This window comes from Symphalangus syndactylus, chromosome 1, assembly GCF_028878055.3.
Source record: "Symphalangus syndactylus isolate Jambi chromosome 1, NHGRI_mSymSyn1-v2.1_pri, whole genome shotgun sequence".
NCBI lineage: Eukaryota > Metazoa > Chordata > Mammalia > Primates > Hylobatidae > Symphalangus > Symphalangus syndactylus.
In genome coordinates this window covers 116,084,647-116,108,445 of record NC_072423.2, presented here as the reverse complement: position 1 = coordinate 116,108,445, position 23,799 = coordinate 116,084,647, and the positions used below count along the sequence as shown (strand labels likewise).

Below are 23,799 nucleotides of genomic sequence, written 5' to 3'. Positions count from 1 at the left end.
GTGATGGGAAATAGTGACAGATCATCAGGCATTAGATTCTCACAAGGAGTGCCCAAACGAGATCCCTGGCACGCAGTTTGCAATAGAGTTCATGCTTCTGTGAGAATCTAATGCTGCCACTGATTTGACAGGAGGCGGAGCTCAGGCAATAATGTGCGTGATGGGGAACAGCTGTAAATACAGATGAAGCTGCGCTTGCTTTCCTTCTGCTGTGCAGCCCAGTTCCTAACAAGCCACAGACTGATACCAGTCTGTGGCCTGGGGGCTGGGGGCCACTGGCATAAGGTGTTGTAAAGATGAACTGAGATAATACATGGAAAGTGCTTAGAACTGTGTCTGGCTCCTTGTAACTGCTCAGTATGTGTCAGCTGGAAATAGTTTTAGCAAGCCAATTGAAAAGTTAGTACACAGAAGCCACAACCTAGGGTCCCCTATAAAGTATAAGATGATGGGCTAAAAATTCAGTTTCATACTGACTATTGACAAAGTAAAAAGGAAATCTCGCTATTTGAGTGGGAGTAGGTAAATAATGAAAACTCATGCCTGTTTACCTAAAAGCTCTTCCTTCCTTCCTTGCTTTCTTGTTTCTTCTTAAAAATAAAGTGTGACTACGAATATTGTATTTAGATTTAAATATCGTATTTTAGATTCATACATTTTAGATTCAAGTGGAATTGACCCTATAAACAGCTAATTCACATTCCCTTTGTACTTATCTTCAGTCTTTATTAACTAAAATTTAGTTTTATGGCTATGGTTTGTGAATTGTTCAGTATATTCAAATTGTTCATATATCAATGTTTTTCAACAATATGAGTACTTAGCCAGTGCAGTAAAATGGAAATACTACGTGGGATACAAATATTATAAAAACTGAGAGAAAGTGACTGTTATTTGCAGATGGTCATGAGTGTCTACATGGAAACTCCAAAATACTGTCTGAATATCTATTAGAATATTGAGTTTAGTAATCAGTTACAAATTAGTCTTAAAAATAATATTTACTATATGCCATTAATAACCATTTAGCAATATTGGAACTAAAAAATTCCGTTCACAAAAACAACCAAAAGCATTAAAACCTTAGGAGAGAGTTTGTACCAACTGTTAAGGACATAAAACTTCTCTAAGGGATATTAAAAGAAATTGAATATTAAAGAAAGAATAGCTTTACTGGGGCCGGACACCGTGGCTCACGCCTGCAATCTCAGCACTTTTTGGGAGGCCGAGGTAGGTGGATCACAAGGTCAGGAGATGGAGACCATCCTGGTTAACATGGTGAAACCCCGCCTCTACTAAAAATACAAAAAAAAAAAAAAAAAAATTAACTGGGCGTGGTGGCACGTGCCTATAGTCCCAGCTACTTGGGAAGCTGAGGTAGGAGAATCGCTGGAACCCGGGAGGCAGAGGTTGCAGCGAGCCGAGATCGCGCCACTGCACTTCAGCTAGGGCGACAGAGCAATACTCCATCTCAAAAAATAATAATAAAGAATAGCTTTATTATAGATTATTATAATATATAATATGTTATAATTAAAATAATACATAATATTAAATAAACAGTTTAAAAACATAACAGGAGCTTTTAAAAGTCCTCTTTCACAGAAATAATATAGTGTATCAAAATCTTAGGGAGAATATTGGACAATTGTTAAGAATATAAAACTTTCCAAGCAACATGAAAAGAGACTTCAATAAAAGGATCTAAAGGGAGACTTGGACAGGAAGACCCTGTCGTTTTAGAAACAGAAATTTATGGAATTCCACTTCAAATCCCAATTTATTTATTTATTTTTTGAGACAGGGTCTTGTTTTGTCACCCAGGCTGGAGTGTAGTAATGCGATCATGGCTCACTGCAGCCTTGAACTCCTGGGCTTAAGTGATCCTGCCACCTCAGCCTCCCAAGTAGCTGGGACTACAGATGTGCACCACCACGCCTGGCTAATTTTTGGTATTTTTTTGTAGAGATGAGGTTTCACTATGATGCCCACACTGGTCTCGAACTCCTAAACTCAAGTGATCCTCCCCTGCCTCAGCCTCCCAAATTGCTAGGATTACAGGTGTGAGCCACCATGCCTGGCCTCAAATCCCAATATAAAAAACTGATGATTTTAAGGTTCCTTTGAAAAAAATACACAAGATTTACCAACAAAACTTAGAAAAACAATAATGCAGAGAGATTTGTAAGCTAAATGGTAACCATATCCAGTGTTGGACTGATAATAGAGAGATCATTGCAACAACTTTGAACATCCACAAATAGACAGCAGTGCATATGAAGGAATTTAGTGTAATGGTAAAGGAAGTATTTCTCAACAGTGAAGAAAGAGTGGGTTTAGTCAATATATGTGTTGGGAAAAATTGTCTGACCAATTTGAAAAGATATCAAAGCCAAAACAATTTTTACATGGATTAGAGTTCTGTGCAAATGATGACATCATAGAAGTACTAGAAAATAAAAATACAAGCCAGGCATGGTAACGCACACCTGTAGTCCCAGCTACTCAGGAGGCTGATGTGGGACGATTGCTTGAGTCCAGTAGTTCAAGTCCAGCCTGGGTAATGTTGCAAGAGCCATCTCTAAAAAAACAAAAGGAGGGATGGGCACGGTGACTCACACCTGTAATCCCAGAACTTTGGGAGGCCAAGGCAGGTGGATCACTTGAGGCCAGGAGCTCAAGACCAGCCTGCCCAGCATGACAAAACCCCGTCTCTACTAAAAATACAAAAATTAGAAAAATTAGCCAGGTGTGGTGGTATACACCTGTAATCCCAACTACTCAGGAGGCTGAGGCATGATAATTGCTTGAACCTGGGAGGTGGAGGTTACAGTTGGATGAGATCACACCACTGCACCCCATCTGGGTGACAGAGCACGACTATGTCCAAAAAAATAAATAAATAAATAATTTTTTTTTTAAGGAGAAGAAAAAATATAAATACATAAAAAAATCTTGAGATTATGTGACTCTTTGAAAATATCTTGATATAAAGATTAGAACTCATAAGGGAAGATTATACAGTATTAACAAAAATTCTTTTTTTTTTTTTTTTTATTAATTTTTTTTGCATACAAAAAACAATAAACATTTTCTAAAAATACATACAAACAAAAAGATGCGTATCAAACATATTAGGAAGGTTGCACATGGGAAGTCGGGGAATAGAAATGGGGGTGGGAGTTAAAATAAATGAGAGAGGGACTTTATATGGATCAGTGATAATAACTCAATCCTCTATTTGACAAAGAAGAGGGAGAAGGAAGAGGAAGAAAAAGAAAGTGGGATAAAGGATCAGAAAGGGAGGAAAATAGAAAAAATTAGAGTATGACTCCAGGGTAGACCTGTTTTGTTGTCATTGAGTTGGTTGGTTGGTTTGTCTGTTGTATTCTTCATGTTTCGCCAAGTTGGCCAGACTGGTCTCGAACTCCTAGTCCGAAGTGATCAACCCGCCTCGCCCCCCAGAGTGCCGGGACCACAGGCGTGAGCCACCACGTCCAGCCCCCACATTGCTTCTGGCCTCCGTGGTAGACCTCCCAGACGGAGCGGCCAGGCAGAGGAGCTCCTCACTTCTACCCAGACACGGGGCGGCCGGGCAGAGGGGCTCCTCACTTCCCAGACGGGGCGGCCAGGCAGAGACGCTCCTCACTTCTTCCCAGACGATAGGTGGCCGGGCAGAGGCGCTCCTCACTTCCCAGACGATGGGTGGCCGGGCAGAGGCGCTCCTCACTTCCCAGACGATGGGTGGCCGGGCAGAGGCGCTCCTCACTTCCCAGACGATGGGCGGCCGGGCAGAGGCGCTCCTCATCTCCCAGACGATGGGTGTCCGGGCAGAGGCACTCCTCACTTCCCAGATGGGGCAGCCGGGCAGAGGCGCTCCTCACTTTCCAGATGATGGGTGGCCGGGCAGAGGCGCTCCTCACCTCCCAGACGATGGGTGGCCTGGCAGAGGCGCTCCTCACCTCCCAGACGATGGGTGGCCGGGCAGAGGCGCTCCTCACCTCCCAGACGGGGCGGCCGGGCAGAGGCGCTCCTCACTTCTTCCCGGACGGGGCGGCCGGGCAGAGGCGCTCCTCACTTCTTCCCGGACGGGGCGGCCGGGCAGAGGCGCTCCTCACCTCCCAGACGATGGGTGGCCTGGCAGAGGCGCTCCTCACCTCCCAGACGATGGGTGGCCGGGCAGAGGCGCTCCTCACCTCCCAGACGGGGCGGCCGGGCAGAGGCGCTCCTCACTTCTTCCCGGACGGGGCGGCCGGGCAGAGGCGCTCCTCACTTCTTCCCGGACGGGGCGGCTGGGCAGAGGCGCTCCTCACTTCCCAGACGGGGCGGCCGGGCAGAGGCGCTCCTCACTTCTTCCCGGACGGGGCGGCCGGGCAGAGGCGCTCCTCACTTCTTCCCGGTCGGGGCGGCCGGGCAGAGGCGCTCCTCACTTCTTCCCGGACGGGGCGGCCGGGCAGAGGCGCTCCTCACTTCTTCCCGGACGGGGCGGCCGGGCAGAGGCGCTCCTCATTTCTTCCCGGACGGGGCGGCCGGGCAGAGGCGCTCCTCACTTCTTCCTGGATGGGGCGGCCGGGCAGAGGCGCTCCTCACTTCTTCCCGGACGGGGCGGCCGGGCAGAGGCGCTGCTCACTTCCCAGACGGGGCGGCCGGGTAGGGGCACTCCTCACTTCCCAGACGGGGCGGCCGGGCAGAGGCGCTCCTCACTTCCCAGACGGGGCGGCCGGGCAGAGGCGCTCCTCACTTCCCAGACGGTGGGTGGCCGGGCAGAGGCGCTCCTTACTTCCCAGACGATGGGTGACCGGGCAGAGGCGCTCCTCACTTCCCAGACCATGGGTGGCCGGGCAGAGGCGCTCCTCACTTCCCAGACCGTGGGTGGCCGGGCAGAGGCGCTCCTCACTTCCCAGACGGTGGGTGGCCGGGCAGAGGCGCTCCTCACTTCCCAGACGGTGGGTGGCCGGGCAGAGGCGCTCCTCACTTCCCAGACGGTGGGTGGCCGGGCAGAGGGGTTCCTCACTTCCCAGACGGTGGGTGGCCGGGCAGAGGCGCTCCTCACTTCCCAGACGGTGGGTGGCCGGGCAGAGGCGCTCCTCACTTCCCAGACGGTGGGTGGCTGGGCAGAGGCGCTCCTCACCTCCCAGACGGGGCGGCCGGGCAGAGGCGCTCCTCACCTCCCAGACGGGGCGGCCGGGCAGAGGCGCTCCTCACCTCCCAGACGGTGGGTGGCCGGGCAGAGGCGCTCCTCACTTCCCAGACGGTGGGTGGCCGGGCAGAGGCGCTCCTCACCTCCCAGACGGGGCGGCCGGGCAGAGGCGCTCCTCACCTCCCAGACGGGGCGGCCGGGCAGAGGCGCTCCTCACCTCCCAGACGGGGCGGCCGGGCAGAGGTGCTCCTCACCTCCCAGACGGGGCGGCCGGGCAGAGGCGCTCCCCACCTTCCAGATGGGGCGGCGGCCGGGCAGGGGCTGCAATCCCAGCACCCTGGCAGGCCAAGGCAGGCGGCCGGGGGGTAGAGGCTGCCGCGAGGCCAGACCACGCCACCGCCCTCCAGCCCGGGCAACACCGAGCACTGGGTGAGCGAGACTCCGTCTGTAGTCCCAGTACCTCGGGAGGCTGAGGCGGGCAGAGCACTCGGCGTCAGGAGCTGGCGACCAGCGTGGCCAAGATGGCGAACGCATGCCTGCATCCAAAGGAGAAAAGGCAGGCAGCGGTGGCGGGCGCCGGCAGTCCCAGGCAGTCCGCGGCGCGGGCAGCAGCAAGCCGAGTAGATTGTAGCCTGGGCCAGAGAGGGAAAGAAAGAAAGAGAGAGAGAGAGAGAGAGAGGAAGAAAGAAAGAAAGAAAGAAAGAAAGAGAGAGAGAGAGAGAGAGAGAGAGAGAGAGAGAGAAAGAAAGAAAGAAAGAAAGAAAGAAAGAAAAAGAAAGAAAGAAAGAAAGAAAGAAAAGAAGGGAGGGAGGGAGGGAAGGGAAGGAAGGGAAGGAATGGAAGGAAGGGAAGGAAGGGAAGGAAGGGAAGGAAGGAAGGAAGAAGGATTAACAAAAATTGTAACAACAGATGGGGAAAATATTTGCAACTGATGACAAAGTATTTTACCACCTTAATTTATCCTTCAGGAGAAGGATAGAAACATGGCTGGTGGAAAATGGACATAGGTAGCTCCCCAAAGAAGGAATATAGTGGCACAAGACTTCTTTGGAATCAGAGACATGCAAATGTTCCTGAAACATCAGGAGTTCAGCCCAGGTCTGGTTGCTTACCACACAGAAAGCCAATCACTGAGTCAAGGAGTATTGCCAGTGAAGAAGACTTTAAATGAGTGCCATAGCCAAGATAGGAGATCAGTCTCAAATCCTTCTCCCTGACTGACTAAAATTGGGAGTTTATATAGCAAGAAAGGTAACCATGTGTAGAAAAGCAGGAATTAGGGAGGGGTAAGGAAAAGGAGTTGCTTAACAGGAAACAGGTTGTCAGTTAGGTAGCCATGACAGGTGAGGGGCCTGGCATCTCATTTGTCCGGTTGCCATGATCTGGTAAGTTTCAGTTCCTTGATCTTATCTGGGATGCTTGATGGTTGGTTCCCTGAGAAAGGAACTCAGATAAGACAAATGTAACTTTCTTAAGTTTTAAGACTGGGAGGGCCAATTTCTATGTTTATTCAAAAGAAACCATAAACATCAGTTCTAGGGGACAGTTGGGCCAGTTTCACAAATTAAAATAAGAGCTATTTTCTAATCTTATAACTGGTAAAGCTTAAGACCCAAGGAAGATGTGCAGACAAGGATGATTACTCAAACTTCTGGAGGAGTTTATGTTCAGCCTTTGGGGAGGTAGTCTGGTAATATGTAGCCTTATATTTTTTACATATCCTTTGAGTTTGCACTTTTAAAAATTCAGCCTAGAGAAATAATCTAGATATAAGAATGAAGTGCATAGAATAGTGAAAAATTCAAATCAACCAAAATATTTAGTGATGGATTAAATTGTGGTACATCCATAAGGTGAAATGGAGTCCACACAGTGAAAAGAGTGAGTACATGCAAAAATGTTTGTGATGTGTCAAGTTTTCTAAAAGTGTGTGTTTATATGTGTGTATATATATCTGAGTGTGTATATCCATGTATATGTACATGTATATGTACACACATATATGTGTGTGTGTGTATATATATATATATGCACACACATACCTACATACATACATGTACATTTGGAAAGGAGAAGAAGGTTAAGCAGTATCTGCTCTAATTTGGGAGGAATCACATATACTGTGTACATAGAAATTATGTATGCAACCTATAGGACTTCTAATTTTCTGTGCCACTTTCCACAAAGCTACTTCCTGAAACTTTGATGGTCTATGACAATGAATCACAATCTGCTGCAAACTGCCCAGCCCCTCCCCAACTGGCTGATGGAGGCTCATCTTTACAGCTGTTTACTTTCCAGTATATAAAGGACTAGAGTCAATTGGTGAGACAACAAGTAACCAAGAGACCTTTGAGTCCTCCCCAGGAGAGAGAGATTGGCTTTGAGATCCTGGGGGTGAGGGGAGAATGCAATTAAACCTCAAACCTAGAGTACAGTTAAACCTCAATTGGGATACCTGTATACGTTTACAGTAATAATGTTAATCTCTAGACCTGTTCATCTAAATATTAACTGCTTACTTTGTCTTAGAATGGATTAGCACACAAGCAAAAGAAATAGGTTTTTACATAAAAGTTCCTTAGTCTGTTAAAAGTTGTACATAGTAATGATTTGGGAATCCTTATTGGAATACCACAATTAAGAAACTATGGTGATTGTCTCCTAACAGAGGGATATGCTCTGTGAGGACCTGGCTCATGCCACTGAGCAGCTGAACATGCTCACAGAGGCCTCAAAAAAACACTCGGGGCTGCTGCAGTCTGCCCAGGAAGAACTGGCCAAGAAGGAAGCCCTGATTCAGGAACTTCAGCACAAGGTGAGATACACACAGGTGTCACTCAAGATGAGAGACAAGAGGCCAAGTGCAGTGGCTCATTCCTGTAATCCCAGCATTTTGGGAGGCCAAGGTGGGCGGTCCCCTTGAAGGAAGGAGTTCTAGAGCAGTCTGGCCAACATGGTGAACTGAAACTCTGTCTCTACTAAAAATAGAAAAGTTAGCTGGGCGTGGTGGCGCTCACCTGTAATCCCAGCTACTTGGGAGGCTGAGGCACAAGAATTGCTTGAACCTGGGAGGTGGAGGTTGCAGTGAGCCAAGATTGCACCACTGCACTCCAGCCTGGGTGACAGAGTGAGACCCTGTCTCAAAAAAAAAAAAAATGGGGGACAGGAGGAATCCACAGTTGAGGTTGTCATGACATTCCTGCACTGGCCAACTTCTCCATGTACAAAGGGGAAGCTAATGGAGTGTCCTCACCTGGACTGAGACGTGCTCAGCTGCTTCCCACCTGCCTTAGGTCCTTGACACATGGCAACCAGTTCTAACCACTCCAGTGAGGTTATGCCTGACTTTTGTCATATTTTTGGTGGTGGTTGTTGTCATTTTATATTTTGTATTTTTGTCGGATGACCGTTTTGTTACTTGTGAAACTTGGAACATTTTTAAAAGTATAAATAAATTTGTGAGAGAAAAGGAGATGGGGCCGGGCGCGGTGTCTCACACCTGTAATCCCAGCACTTTGGGAGGCCAAGGCGGGTGGATCACGAGGTCAGGAGATCAAGACCATCCTGGCTAACACGGTGAAACCCCGTCTCTACTAAAAGTACCAAAAAAATTAGCCGGGCGTGGTGGCCGGCGCCTGTAGTCCCAGCTACTCGGGGAGGCTAAGGCAGGAGAATGGTGTGAACCCAGGAGGCGGAGCTTGCAGTGAGCCGAGATCGCGCCACTGCACTCCAGCCTGGGCGACAGAGAGAGACTCCATCTCAAAAAAAAAAAAAAGAAAGAAAAGAAAAGGAGATGATGATTGGGTTATAGTAGCAACCAAGTTAGATTTCACAATTACTTTAAAAAATATCATAGGTTTATTTTAATATCTTACTGCTTTTCAAATTATTAATCAAGTTCTGAAGAAATAATGTAAATACAGCATATTTCCATATGCCATGGGAAGAAACCACAATTACTTTTGCATCAACCTAATAACTGTAATCACCATGCTCTGCGGTAGATCTCCAAAAGGTATTCCTCCTGTCTAACTGAAACTATACCCTTTGACCAACATCTCCCATTGGTGATTCATGTCTCCTCCCACCCCTCACTTCCCCCAGACTCTGGTACTCTCCATTTCTATGAGTTCAACTTTTTTTGATTCCACATATAAGTGAGACTGTATGGTATTTGTCTTTCTGTGCTGGCTTATTTTACTTGGAACAGTGTCCTCCAGGTTCATCCATGTTGTCACAAATGACAGAATTTGCTTCCTTTTTAAGGCTAAGTAGTATTTCATTGTGTATGTACATAGCACATTTTTTTTTACCCATTCTCCTGTCAATAGACAGTTAAGTTGACTCCATAGCTTGGCTATTATGAATAATGCTTCAGAGAACATGGCAGTGCCGCTGTCTCTTCAATAGACAGATTTTAATTCCTTTGGATATATATCCAGAGGTGAGACTGCTGGATCGTACAGTAGTTCTATGTTTAGTTTGTTGAGGAACTTCCATACTATTTTTCACAATGGCTGTGCTAATTTACATTCCCAACAGTATACAAGGATTCCCTTTTCTCCACAACCTCACCAACCCTTATCTTTCATCTTTTTGATGATAGCCATCCCTATTAGGTGTGAAGTGATATCTCATTGTGGTTTTCATTTGCATTTCCCTGATGATTGGTGATGGGAAGTTTGTCTTTTCTATTTGGACCATATACCCCATATTACTTTCTAAGTTGTAACCTTGTATTTGTTCAATTTTCCCAGCTAAACCAAAAGAAAGAGGAAGTAGAACAGAAGAAGAATGAATATAACTTCAAAATGAGGCAACTAGAACATGTGATGGATTCTGCTGCTGAGGATCCCCAGGTACTTTTCAGAAAAAGAGATTATTTCAGGAGGAAGAAACAGTTTTGTAAATGATAAAAATTTGGAAATTACGAAGACCATACCTTTGTCTTTTTAAAGAAAAAGATTTTCACTAATACTCTCTGTCTGCTTTTTACTTGATGAAAGTACCAGTCTTTTATTTCCTTGGAAAAGAATTAGAATAATAAGCTAAGTAGGTGGAATTTTTTTTTTTTTTTTTTTGGCAGATAGAGTCTTGCTCTGTCACCCAGGCTGGAGTGCAGTGGCATGATCTCGGCTCACTGCAGCCTCCATCTCCCAGGTTCAAGCAATTCTCCTGCCTCAGCCTCCCAAGTAGCTGGGACTACAGGCGCACACTGCCACACCTGGCTAATTTTTTTTTCCGTATTTTAGTAGTGACAGGATTTCACTGTGTTGCCCAGGCTGGTCTTGAACTTCTGAGCTTAGGCAGTCCATCCACCTCGGCCTCCCAAAGTGCTAGGATTACAGGTGTGAGCCACCATGCCCAGCCGTAGCTAGAATATTTTTTATGTGCTTGACATTTACATTTAAAAGAAATCTTTATAATATCACTTAATTGGATATTTGGATGAGATGTGATTTTATTTTAGAGCCCTAAAACACCACCTCACTTTCAAACACATTTGGCAAAACTCCTGGAAACACAAGAACAAGAGATAGAAGATGGAAGAGCCTCTAAGACTTCTTTGGAACACCTTGTAACAAAGCTAAATGAAGACAGAGAAGTCAAAAATGCTGAAATCCTCAGAATGAAGGTAACTGGATTTTTTTTTTTCTCAGTAAATTTAATTCTTTTTAAAGAGACCAAGTCTCACTATGTTGCCCAGGCTGGGCTCAAGTGATCCATCTGCCTCAGCCACCCAGTATCTGGCACTATAGGTATATGCCACCATGCCCAGCCAGTAAATTTAATTTTTTGTTTTGTTTTGTTTTGTTTTGTTTTGTTTTGTTTTGTTTTGTTTGAGACGGAGTCTCCCTCTGTCGCCCAGGGTGGAGTGCAGTGGCGCGATTTTGGCTCACTGCAAGCTCCACCTCCCAGGTTCACAGCGTTCTCCTGCCTCAACCTCCTGAGTAGCTGGGACTACAGGCACCCGCCACCATGCTCAGCTAATTTTTTGTATTTTTTAGTAGAGACGGGGTTTCACCGTGTTAGCCAGGATGGTCTCAATCTCCTGACCTCATGATCCGCCCACCTCGGCCTCCCAAAGTGCTGGGATTACAGGTGTGAGCCACTGCACCCGGCCAATTTAATTTTTTAAACTAAGCAGCATCCTGAGGATACAAAATTCAAAAAGCACAGAACTGAAAGGTAGACAGAGAAAAGTATTCCTTCTACTTTGCTGTCCCTGGAGGCTCCCAGGGTAGCCCCTTTCTTTTAGAGCTTTTTAATGCATACATAACCACATCTCTAAGCATTCTCTCCTGCCCCGTTTGGTTTTTACACAATAGTATCATATACAGGTTGCACCAGCTATGCTCTCATCAGTAATGAAGGTGAGAGCATGTTTCCTTAAACCTCACCTCATGGTGCTATCTGAATTTCGGATCTTTGTCCATTTAATAGCTAAAGCACTAAATGATGTAATTTTAAATTTATATTTTTCTTAAGAGTAAAATTGAGCATCTTGTTTTTCTGTTTCTGTGAACAATATCCATTACCCATTTTTCTATCATTGGAATTTTTCTTATTGATTCATGGGCATTTTTATATATTAGAGAGATTTTTTTTAGTCTCTGATAAATTTAAAATACTTTGTTTTCCATTTTTTTAAGCTTCCTCATAGTGTTTTTACCCAGTTACTTGGTGGTATGTTGTCTGAGTAGTGGGGTGTGCACATGGCTCAGGGGTGGGGCACATGGAGGAGTGTCTGGGTAGGTGTGTAGGTGCATGGGGGAGGATGTGATGCTCCACAGAAGATAGCATTTATCCTGTGAGGTCATTGCTCTGCAGGGAGTTTTTGTTTAGGAACACAAATTGTTCACTTTAACCAAGGGATGTATATAAAGACAGCACTTAATCTTGAGTTTTGTTATTCGTGGAGAGGATTATTCCCGATCTTTTTATTTAGGGCAGTTGTCAGTATGCTATCTCAGGAATTCGGCTGTTATCCAGACTGGCATGATCTTGAAACTTAGAAGGAACTGGGTCAGGTGAAAAGAAATCAGATAATAGGCAAGTAAATCCAAAAGGATATTCCTTGCAGACAAGTATTTATTTCTTCCAGATAGCTATGTTCATGATTTTCAAGTTAGGATGCAATTGAGTATTTTGAGGGATGAGCTGTGACATCAATTTTTTGTTTGTTTTAATTAGAATCTACGTAATAAATAGAATCGAATAGTTGAGAATATTTTTCAATGTAGAGATTTTTGTCGTCTTTATTCACAAAGGAATTTTAATTTTTAATGAATTCTGTGATATTGATTTTAAAAATCTGTGTTCAAGACACTGTGGATGTGATCATGAATCACCATTCTAGGCCTCCAATAGCTTGTCACAGTCTGCTTTTCATGCAGCAATACCCAGTGCAGTGTCTCTGCATAGGAACTTAAAAGAGGAATACCTGTCTCAGTGGTGGCCTTGGGGAGCTAAATGAAGCCTACTGTAATGTGTTTTTTGAAAAGATACGATTTGATATGTTATTAGGAGCAGTTGTGTGAGATGGAAAACCTACGCCTGGAAAGTCAGCAGTTAATAGAGAAAAACTGGCTCCTGCAAGGTCAGCTGGATGATATTAAAAGACAAAAGGAAAACAGGTGAGAAAGAACCACGAGAACTCTATGGGCTAGATCTTGGCCTGGCTGTGTGGAGTTAAATGAGGTTGGAATTGGTTTCACAGGTTTCCCAAGGTGTACAAAGTTTCCCACTAATCCAGGAGATGGTCTTTTGGTTGATTTTGAATCAGGTCTGATCTGTTCACCTTTGCATTGCTCTGCAGTGTGTTTTTGGCATTGTTGCGATTGTTTTAAAGTGATTGAAATGAATTTAAAACATGTGAAATACTGAAACCGAACTACTTATATTTAAAAAAATTTTTTTAAAGGTATAAATAATATCGACAAGGTTCAAGAAGCCTTGCAGAGAAAGGGAGAATTCCCTACTAGTTGGCTTTGCTTAGTAACTCATGGGCCAGGGAAAGCCCCTGGGCAGGACAAGAAGGATATCTTTAGCATTTTACAGAAGAGCATTCGCTTGGGTTTAGACGTCTCTCTGAGTGTGTTTTGGCTTCAGGTAAGGCAGTATTGTAGTTGCATTTGCCGATACATTTGCATAGTGTCGGGGCAGCCATATCCAGACTTATATCTTGTCTTTGACTTAAAAGTCATACGATTTTCAACATATTTTTTACCCTTTTAGTACTTCACTTTCCTTAACAATAAAATGATTTTCTCACAAGGAGTTTTAAAGATTAAAAATTACATGTATAAAGTGCCAGTTACAGTGTTTGGTAGCAGGTATCAGTCAATGAAAAGTAGTTATTAAGTACACAAGGTAGAATTATGATTCTGCCTATTGTAACTTTCTGAGTGAGGGTTTGGAGATGATAGTGGCCTGTAAAATTATGCAAGAAGTCGAATTGAATCAAAGTGGGATCTCCGAGATAGAAGCCCTTACCGAATTCCACTGACTGCTGTCCATGCTGTTACCACATCTTTGACAAAGAAGCTTGTGCACTCCTGCAGCTCCCTGGCCCTGTCCAGAAACATCCCTGATACGAGTTGTTCAAAACCTAAATGAGGCAGGAGAGATTCGAGGATGGTAATGGTGGCTATGCTAAAATCTCTTCTTAAATGATTCTCTTCAAATTTTAGTGAGCATCAGAGATCTTATTCATTAGGGCTGGAGCGAAGCCCAGAATTCTGCACTTTAAAAAAGCACATGCCTCCCTTTATAGGTGATTCTGATGCAGGTAGTCCACAGTCTGCTCACCTAGTTTTCATAAGCTCCATATGTGTCCAATTCTATTAAAGAAAAGCCTTATATTTAGTATACTGTCTTTTGTCAAGAGCTACTGTGAGCATAGAACATAGAACATTTCTGGATCATTTGTAAAATGAAAGTTTAAAATACCGTATTTCAGAGATACATCATGAGCTTACTACTTTTGCCCATGGATGCCACTAAGGACGCATCATTCAAGTCTTTCTTCCCACTACCAACATGTCTAAGTCAGTCTCTTAAATAGCCCAAATATCCCGAATAGCTACAGAAGCTCTTCATCAGACGATTGAGCTTTGAAACAACCAATAAGAGTCTGGAGAGCCATTCTGAGTAGTGAGGAAAGCTCATGGATTATATAGCAATGAGAGACCCAAACACCAAGCATTCCAGGGCCTTTGGTTTGTCACAGATGGCACTGTGGAGGAGGTGGATGTAGCCATAAATCAAGGCCACACAAGGCAGATAAAAGACTTGTGAAACCAAAAACGGATGTCAAGAAAAGATCCTCAAAGGTGCCTGGTTAACTGTAAGAAAGATCTTTGTTGGTGGCATCACAGAAGACACTGAAGAACATCACCTAAGAGATTATTGTGAAGGTATGAGAAAATAGGAGTGGTTGAAATCATGACTGACTGAGGCAATGGCAAAAAGAGGAGCTTTACTTTTTTAACCTTTGAGAACAGCCATGACTCTGCGGATAAGATTGTCTCTCAGAAATACCATAAAGTACATAGCCACTACCATGAAGTATGGAAAACCATGTTGAAGAAAGAAATGGTTAGTACTTCAGCCAGCCAGAGAGGTCAGAGTGGTTCTGGAAACTTTGGTGGTGGTCATGGAGGTGGTTTTGGTGGGAGTAACAACTTTGGTCATGAAGGAAAAATTTCACTGGTAATGGTAGCTTTGGAGGCAGCTGTATTGGTGGATATAGGGGCAGCAGGGATGGCTATAATGGATTTAGTACTTAAATGATGGAAGCAGTTTTGGAGATGGTGGGAACTACAACAATTTTGGTAATTACAACAACCAATCTTCAATCAATTTTGAACCCATGAAGAGAAGAAACTTTGGAGACAGAAACTCTGGCCCCTAAGAAAAAAAAAAAAAAGAAAGAAACTCTGGCCCCTGTGGTGGCTGAGGCTACTATGTTGCCAAACCATCAAACCAAGGTGGCTAAGGCATGTGAAAGTTGCCAGTACCAAAATGGAGGCACTTATGTCAGAACCCTAACAAAGTGGAGTCAGGAGGCCATAAAGAAGTTCTCACCGCACATGCCTATAATATACCTTATCACAAGAAATTCCTGCAGGTCCCACATGCCCCACTTCTGCACTCACCCTGCAACAGAGCTTATCAGGAATTTTTCAGGCCTGCGGTATTTCAGACAAGCTGCCAGCACCAGGACAGTTACTCAGCAACAGCCATCTCCGCCAGTGAACAAACGCCAGCTCCTGCACTGAGCTTCTGTGACCTGTGAGCTTTATTTCAAGCTTTATTTCATGGATTTCTCTTTGTCTTTAAAAGCTTTCCCTTTCCCCAAGTCCCCTGGATACACTAATGGCCCGTCATAGCTTGCATACCCTGCAATTGCAATCCCTCTGCTATTCCTAGGTAAGCTCGTTTGTTCTAAAAAGCCTGTCTTTCTGAGTTTCTTTTTAGGTTGACAGGCAGTTCCAGTAGCAGCAGTAGCTATGGCAGTGGCAGAAGGTTTTAATTAATGCCAGGAAACAAAGCTTAGCAGGAGAGGAGAGCCAGAGAAGTGACAGGGAAACTACAGGTTACAACAGATTTGTGAACTCAGCCAAGCACAGTTGGTAGCAGGGCCTAGCTGCTACAAAGAAGATATGTTTTAGACAATACTCAGGTGTATGGGTAAAAAACTCAAGGACTGTATTTGTGACTAATTGTATAACAGGTTATTTTAGTTTCTGTTCTGTGGAAAGTGTAAAGCAGTCTTAACAAAGAGTTTTAGTGTTTTTTTTTTTCTTTGCACTCATCCTGTTGATTGCCAAATGTCATAGTCTGATCATGATGTTGAATAAATGTCTTTTAAAAAATGTTTTTCACTGGGTGTGGTGGCTCACGCCTGTAATCCCAGCACTTTGAGAGTCCGAGGCGGGCAGATATTTGAGGTCAGGAGTTTGAGACCAGCCTGGCCAACACAGTGAAACCCTGTCTCTACTAAAAATGCAAAAAATGAGTCAGGGGTGGTGGCACACACCTGTAATCCCAGCTACTCAGGAGGCTGAGGCAGGAGAATCGCTTGAAGCCGGGAGGTGGAGGTTGTAGTGAGCTGAGATCGTACCGTTGCATTCCAGCCTGGGACAGAGTAGGACTCTGTCTCAAAAAAAAAAAAAAAGTTTTTCATTTCATAGCCTCACATCCCTTATATATAAAAGAGCTACTCAGAACCTTCTTTGTGAAAAATTAGAGAAAGGGCAAACTATAGCTCAGGGGCCTAACTCAGCTCACAACCTGTTTTGTAAATAAAATTTTATTGAGACATAGTCACACCCTGTCATTTTAATATTGTTGTGACTGCTTTTGCACTACAATAGCTAAGTTGAATAGCTGTGGCAGAGACCGCATGGCTCCCAAAGCCTGAAATATTTACTGTCTGGTTCTTGACAGAAGACGTTTGCCGATCCTTGGATTAGTGGACAGAAAACATATCTTTCCCTAATGATTTGGGGTATTTCTTCATTGAGGACTCATTATCATTTTTGTCTAGGCTGCCAGATTTGTTAAGGGAAAGAAACCTCACTGTAGCTTCTGTTTTCCTTCAAGAAATGGTCTTTTACTCACCAGTGAGAGAGATATTCCTAGAGAAGCCTACAACATTCAGGAAGGTTCTCCAAGGAGGGAGGGAGGGATGTCTCTCTGGTCCAGGGGCTGCACACAGAAACTCAACTTATTATCCTCACCTGGTCAGGCTCACAGAGATAGATGTATTATCTAGAATGTAACTTTCTTACTTTATATATTGGAACATTCCTTTTCCATGAAGACATATCTGGTGCTTGGGACATCTGGCCCTGGTGTCCACATACATGGAAAGGCAGAGTAGTTATCAGAAAATGCCAACTGACTATAAAACCTGAGCAAAAGGGGAGTCAAGGACTCCACCAGCCTGAGGCCAGAGCGACCCTCCCTACCCAAAATGTGCCCCCTCCCAGCTGATCACATTCATACCAGGCTCTTGGCCCTTTCTTTCAGCCCCCTTTTGTTCACATTCGATCTTCAGATGTTACCACTTCTAATTAAGTTTCTACTGTATTTTACTTTCAACCAATCCTTGATTATATTTCCCACCTCTTCTCATCTTGCTTTTTTACTGGGAGGAATCCTGAGATCTGGGGAAGTGCCTTATTTCATCCCCATGTGTCAATCACATTTATCAACTGTATTGACTTGACCCAATCACAATAGAGTTAGCCTTTCTTTGCACACTTTGGCATTGCCGCATATAATAGATTTGAATTTGAAATTGATACTTGAATATACTTAGCAGTGTTTTCCTATGCCTCCTCCCACCCCTGTTAATCTATGCAGTGATCAGAATCATCCAGACAATCAACAGCTGAAGAATGAACAAGAAGAAAGTATCAAAGAAAGACTTGCACAAGTAAGATTTTTTTTTATATAATAGTTTCTTCTTGTCTGAGCAATGCTTTTATAGTTAGTATTTATGGTAATATATTTTAGAAATCATTTTACTATTGAAATTCCTGTCTTTTCTGCATTTCCACTGTTTAGCATGATATTTACCATCAGTATTTAGACACAGCTGAGAATTAAGAATTTGTCTTCATGCCTAGATGGCAAGCCTACTGCTCAGCATGCACACATATAATTCTCCATTTAGAAGCAAGTACCAAGGCCTGTTTGAAGCCTTAGAGAGCATAGTGCATGAAGTCTTGGAAGTAGGTACTTCCTTTATGTATGTGTAGCTGGCACTGTGGAAAAGGATATTGGTTTGATTTTATTCACATGAAGGAGAACGGGCTGGTTCCTTTCTATCCTTTTTAAGCAATGTTATTTAAGAACCTAAGCGATCTTTTTCTTTTTTTATATCTTCTTATAGAGTAAAATAGTTGAAGAAATGCTGAAAATGAAAGCAGAGTAAGTGTACTATTTTGTAATTCAAAATCTCGATCATCTTTTCCTTATTCTCCTCTAAAGGAATGATATACTTATACCACAAGGTAGGTAACTTCTTTCCTTCTGCAGTAATAAGTGAATTTAATAGATGTTTACAAATTTTTTTTTAAATACCATTTGCTAAAGGGATTTCTCATGTGAAGCCACTTCAAAAGAAATCTTAAAGAAATAAATAGCAGGAAAAGCTTAGCTTCCCTTGAGGAATTGATGGGGCTTTTCCTCATGGACAATGAGAACAATATAACTACCGGGTGTCCCTTTTCACTTCTGCTTCTGGTTTCCTCTGATTTAAAACCTGAGGCCCTCTGAGACCCAAAGATCAATACTCTGATTTCTTCTGGTCTAGCCCTTGGGTCTCTTTGTGTTTTCTAAAGCCATGAGTTTAATTTATTCATAAAGTTTTCATATTAATTCACGTAGCCTTATAAATGGCCTGTCTTTGATGAGCAAGGTGTACTATATTTTCTGTAAAATTCAAACTAAGTAAGCTGGTTGGCATTAGCACAAACAAAACGACATTAGAGAGCTAGTGGGCTTTTTCTGGGTAGATATTCTTCATTAGGGATAGAGATCGTCAAACAGTTTTGCTTATTATACCGATTTAAAGGATTTTGAAACATCATATACCCTCTTGCATATTTTTGAAGTTGACTTTATATCTAAAATTTTTCATTGTCAGCTTAAATTGTTACAAAGAATAGACATTCTGGGATATACAATATAGTGACATTTGAAAATAAAGCTGTTGGCTGGGCTCAGTAGCTCACGCCTGTAATCCCAGCACTTTGGGAGGCCGAGGCAGGTGGATCGCTTGAGCTTAGGAGTTTGAGATCAGCCTGGGCAACATGGTGAAACCCTGTCTCTATTTCTAAAATATTTTTTTTAATAAATTTTTTTAAAAAGAGAAAAGAAAATAAAGCTCTTGCCATTCTTTTAAAAGTATTTAACTAATTTGCTACTTTCTGTTTAAAAAATACATGAACAAATTTCTAAGTCTAAAATTTTATGTTTTTCCTTTTCCCTTTGTAATTGAATTTCCTTTCTACACCCTGCAGGATTTTATATTGATTTAATATATTTTCTGGAAAATTTTTTTATTGATAACCCCATCATACTACTTAACAATAAAATATATGTATGTACATACATATACACACACAAATTGAAAGTAATTTGTGAAAATTTATTTTAATCATATGGCTTTGTTATATTTATTACCAATTGAGTTCACATTACAATTATTAATCAGTGTGCCTAAATTTACTGGAAATTTTTATAAGTAAGTATTATACTTAGGGAAAATTTTAGTGGAAATGCATCTCTTAATGTATTTTAACTTAATGCTTTTTCTTCAGTCAGCTTATTTTTCTGTTGTACTTCTCAAATGAGACAGGATTCAGCATCAACTCTTTTCCTATTTTCTGCTTTTATAGATATAAATGCTGGGAAATGTTCACATAGTTAAGTAAATGGCAAATGGAAGGAGTTTTGATAGGGTACTGTCTTCCAATTATTTGAACTTTATGCAAGTACATATGTCAAAAATTACATGGTGATTTACCATCAAAAATTCTTTTTAATGATCAGCTGACAAAGACCACCCAATTTATGAAAGGTTTGTTACCCAATCATTGATTCATTTGCTTCATAGAATCAGAGTATACATAGCAAAACAGCCTTTTCACCTGTGTATGAGCCATTCAGAGTCCGGCTCCTAGCTAATTAGTGGTAAAGCTAAGTCAGAAACCCAGATTATTTACAGGATTTTTGAGAATCCAGCTAGTTAGTTGAATTACAGCTATTTTAGAACTAGTATCTATTTGAGGTCTTCTAGCAAAAAGAGTAAAAGCTATTTAACTTGGTGTATAATTTATTTCATAGTCTAGTAACCAAGAGTCTTCATGATATGCTGTCTCTGGAACATACAGCAGGCCAAACTTCACTGCGGGCAAGTGAAGCACACTTCAGCAAACGGCATGCACTGTTTTATCAATCCTAGCCTACAACAGCAATTTTAAACGTTATGTTATCCATATATTTGTGAAGATGTTTTTAAAAGTAATGGGGAAGCAATACGAAGCCAACAATGAATTGGGAGAGCATCAGTGCCCTTCTCCCCACACTGTCCTTCTGAGATCCACAGAATGTAGCCCAAAAACCACTTGCCTAGAAATTAGCTGGCCCTTAGTGTATTAAATTTTGTGTATTATATCATCTTAGCAATCAACAGCTAGAAATTAGCTGGCTTTGAGTGGTGTATTAAATTTTGTGTATTATTTCAGTAATCAACAGCTAGAAATTAGCTGGCCTTGAATGGTGTAATAATACATCAACAGTCAACATTACATTTCCTGAGCATTATAAAATAAAAAGCAGGCCTGGCACAGTGGTTCCACACCTGTAGTCCCAGGATTTTGGGAGACCAAGGAGAACAGGATTGCTTGAGGCCATGAGTTTGAGACCAGCCTGGGCAACATAGCAAGACTCCATCTCTATGGATAATTTTTAAAACATTTGCCAATCACAGTGGTGCATGCCGGTAGTCCTAGATACTCCAAAGGCTGGAGCAGGAAGATTGCTTGAGCCCAAGAGTTGGAGGCTCAGTGAGCTATGATGGTGCCAGCGTACTCTAGCCTGGGCAGCAGAGTGAGACCCTGTCCCTAAAGAGGAGGGGGTAGGCATTTGTTTTGGGAAACTAACAGGATTCAGACCAATTTATAAAGTCAGTGAAATGTACATGAAGTGTATAAATTCTAAACAACACATCCTTGAAGAAATGACTGGTGTCCCACTGTCTGAGGACCAGTTTTTGAAATCAGAAATGATCAAGATAGGGGATACTGAATAAACCATGCAGATTATAATAATACTTAAATTACATTTGCCCCAAGTGGGCTGAATCTAAACAATTCTAAATTTTTTTTGTTTAGAAAATGCTTTGAGGAGTTTTCCAAAATGAAAGTCTTGGGTAAAACAAAACCAAAAACAGCATATCTGATATGTAGCACTTACTGTCTTCTTTTCCCATCAGCAGAGGAGGGCTAAAGATTGGTAATACTTTCAAATCAAAATTCTGGCCTTGAAATACACATACCTAACTTGAGCACTGTTTTATGATTATATTTCTTTCAAATACTATAAAGTGATACCTATTCTTACAGCCTAGAAGAAGTCCAAAGTGCCCTTTACAACAAAGAGATGGAATGCCTTAGAATGACTGACGAAGTCCAACGAACCAGAACTTTGGAGTCTAAAGCATTCCAGGAAAAAGAACAACTGAGATCAAAGCTGGAAGAAATGTATGAAGAAAGGGAGAGAACATCCCAGGTGTGCTAGTGTGTTGGTGTTTTCATGATACTTAGAACACTCAAATGAATAGAACTAATTAGCGTAAAACTCACTTCTGTGATTGGGTGTCCTTAGTTCAGAGTTGCTTTATTGTATGAAGAGTTGTGAGGCCATGAAAGCTGGGATTCTGGACTCTCTGACTTCCTGTGTTCCTGGAAGGCAAGAAATAATGTGACTTTAAAAGAAAATTAAGACCTACTTCTCATTTTTCCCTCCTTGGATTGATTACCTGCAGGAGATGGAAATGTTAAGGAAGCAGGTGGAGTGTCTTGCTGAGGAAAATGGAAAGTTGGTAGGTCACCAAAATTTGCATCAGAAGATTCAGTACGTAGTGCGACTAAAGAAGGAAAATGTCAGGCTTGCTGAGGTAAACCTAAAAATTATTCTGAATAAATTCTGTCTGGTTTAAAAATGATTATTTTATTAAAACCAAATTAAAAATTATTGAATCAGTTAACTGCTTACTTCAGGGAGCTTCCTGAATTAAAAAAAAAAAAATGTTGGTCATTGCTATTCTGAGCCTAATTCAACCAGTTACATGTCATAGACAGCAGATTCTTGTTTAATGTTTAGTTTGCATATTGAAAATTCTAGTCTTAATTTGAAATATACACCTAATGAATGCAAAAAAAAAAAAAAAAAAAAACTTACTGTAAGAATTAGAGCCTTATTTTTTTTCCTTTCTGTTTTTTTAAAATTAACTTAGGAGACAGAAAAGTTGCGTGCTGAAAATGTATTTTTAAAAGAAAAGAAAAGAAGTGAATCATGAGGATTCCGGTCAACTACCTAGGCATCACCTGGTTTGAAGATGTTTCTTCTCTTTTACAAGTAAGACCTACTCTTGGCCACGTAGGAGAGCTGAATTTATGGACCTTAATTATTAAATGTTTTATAAGGTGGTAGTGGCTGAGCCTCAAGTTTCTGATGAACATTCTGCATCCATATACACCCTGTGACAGTCAGCAGTCTGCTATTAAGTGGCCTACTTCGAGGCTTTGAATCAACTTTAAGGGAAAACCTTTTGTCTTTGTGAAAATAAAAGCCTGTAGCTAAGGTTTACAGTGGACGTTAGCCAGATCCTTTTCTTCTTAGATTATGCCATAATCTCCTTTGATTCTTATGGAAGTTCTAACAATATATGGTGGTTCCAACACCTGCAGTGAGTTTAATGACTGACTTAGTAGCAGGTACAAGAAGCAAACTTGTTAATATAGATTATTTTTGTATTCTTACTTTAGGTATTTTCTTGAGCATTTTCCATGACTGTAAATAAAGCCATTTTTTAAGATAATAATTAAAGTGACTTACATTGTTCATTCTGTTGTTCATTGAACACATACTTAATGAACACCTACAATATGCCAGGCACTAATCATCAGTGAACAAAGCAAATAAATTCTTGCCCTCAAGGAACTTCTATGTATTGGGCCGTCTTTCTTTTTTATTGAGACAAATATTCCATTTTATGGGTATGCTACACTGTCCATTCACCAGCTGATGGATACTTGAATTGTTTCCAGTTTAGGACTATTATAAATAATGGAGCTATAAATGTTCATGTATAAGTCATGGTGTGGACATATATTTCATATCTCTTGAGCACATGCCTAGGAGTAGAATTACTGGGTTATCAGAAAAGCATGTCTTTACTTTTTAAGACATTGCCTGTTTTCCAAATTTACCATTTAGGTATACCATTTTACATTCCTACCAACAGTGTACTCCAGTTTCTCCACATTTTCACCAACACTTGTTATTGTCAGGTTTTTTACTGCAGCCATCCTAGGTGTGTAGTTATATCACTTGCATTTTCCTAATTACTAATGCTATTGAACATTTTTCCATATTATGGAATATTACTTGGCAATAAAAAGGGAACATGCTACAACATGATGAATCTCAAAAAAATGCTAAGTAAAAGAAAAACCAAACCCAAAAGACCACATATTATATGTTTTTATTTCTATGGCAGGTCCAGAAAAGGCAAAATTATAGAGATAGAAAGTAAATCATTGGCTGCTTGGAGCTAGGATGGGAGTGGGAATGACTGGGCACAAGGGAACTTTTTGAGGTGGTGGAAATGTTTTAAAATTGCTTTGTGATGATGGCTGCACAACTCTATGTTTACTAAAAAATGAACTATAGCGCTGGGTGTGGTGGCTCACGCCTGTAATCCCAGCACTTTGGGAGGCCAAGGCAGGTGGGTCACTTGAGGCCAGGAGTTCAAGACCAGCCTGGCCAACATGGCAAAACCCCATCTCTACTAAAAATACAAAAATTAGCTGGGTGTGGTGGCGCGTGCCTGTAATCCCAGCTACTCGTGA

The 23,799-nt window shown here is 42.1% G+C and overlaps 1 protein-coding gene across 5 annotated transcripts in view; it reads left to right on the top strand.

Moving 5' to 3' along the window:
* KIF15 (kinesin family member 15) overlaps positions 1 to 22,769 on the top strand; it is a 92,754-nt gene extending 69,985 nt beyond the window's left edge. Inside the window, exons 27-36 of one of the 5 annotated variants that reach the window (XM_063610869.1) lie at positions 7,812 to 7,958; positions 9,901 to 10,002; positions 10,614 to 10,778; positions 12,671 to 12,780; positions 15,335 to 15,439; positions 17,519 to 17,591; positions 18,051 to 18,088; positions 21,289 to 21,454; positions 21,711 to 21,842; positions 22,182 to 22,769. In XM_063610869.1, coding sequence (XP_063466939.1) covers positions 7,812 to 7,958; positions 9,901 to 10,002; positions 10,614 to 10,778; positions 12,671 to 12,780; positions 15,335 to 15,439; positions 17,519 to 17,591; positions 18,051 to 18,088; positions 21,289 to 21,454; positions 21,711 to 21,842; positions 22,182 to 22,244 — 1,101 coding nt within the window. In that variant the 3' untranslated portion in view covers positions 22,245 to 22,769. Of the gene's footprint in view, positions 1 to 7,811; positions 7,959 to 9,900; positions 10,003 to 10,613; positions 10,779 to 12,670; positions 12,781 to 15,334; positions 15,440 to 17,518; positions 17,592 to 18,050; positions 18,089 to 19,714; positions 19,734 to 21,288; positions 21,455 to 21,710; positions 21,843 to 22,181 lie in introns of those variants that run through there. The other 4 variants (XM_055280389.2, XM_063610876.1, XM_063610878.1 and 1 more) reach the window with 4 other exon arrangements.
* Positions 22,770 to 23,799: the final 1,030 nt, after the last annotated feature.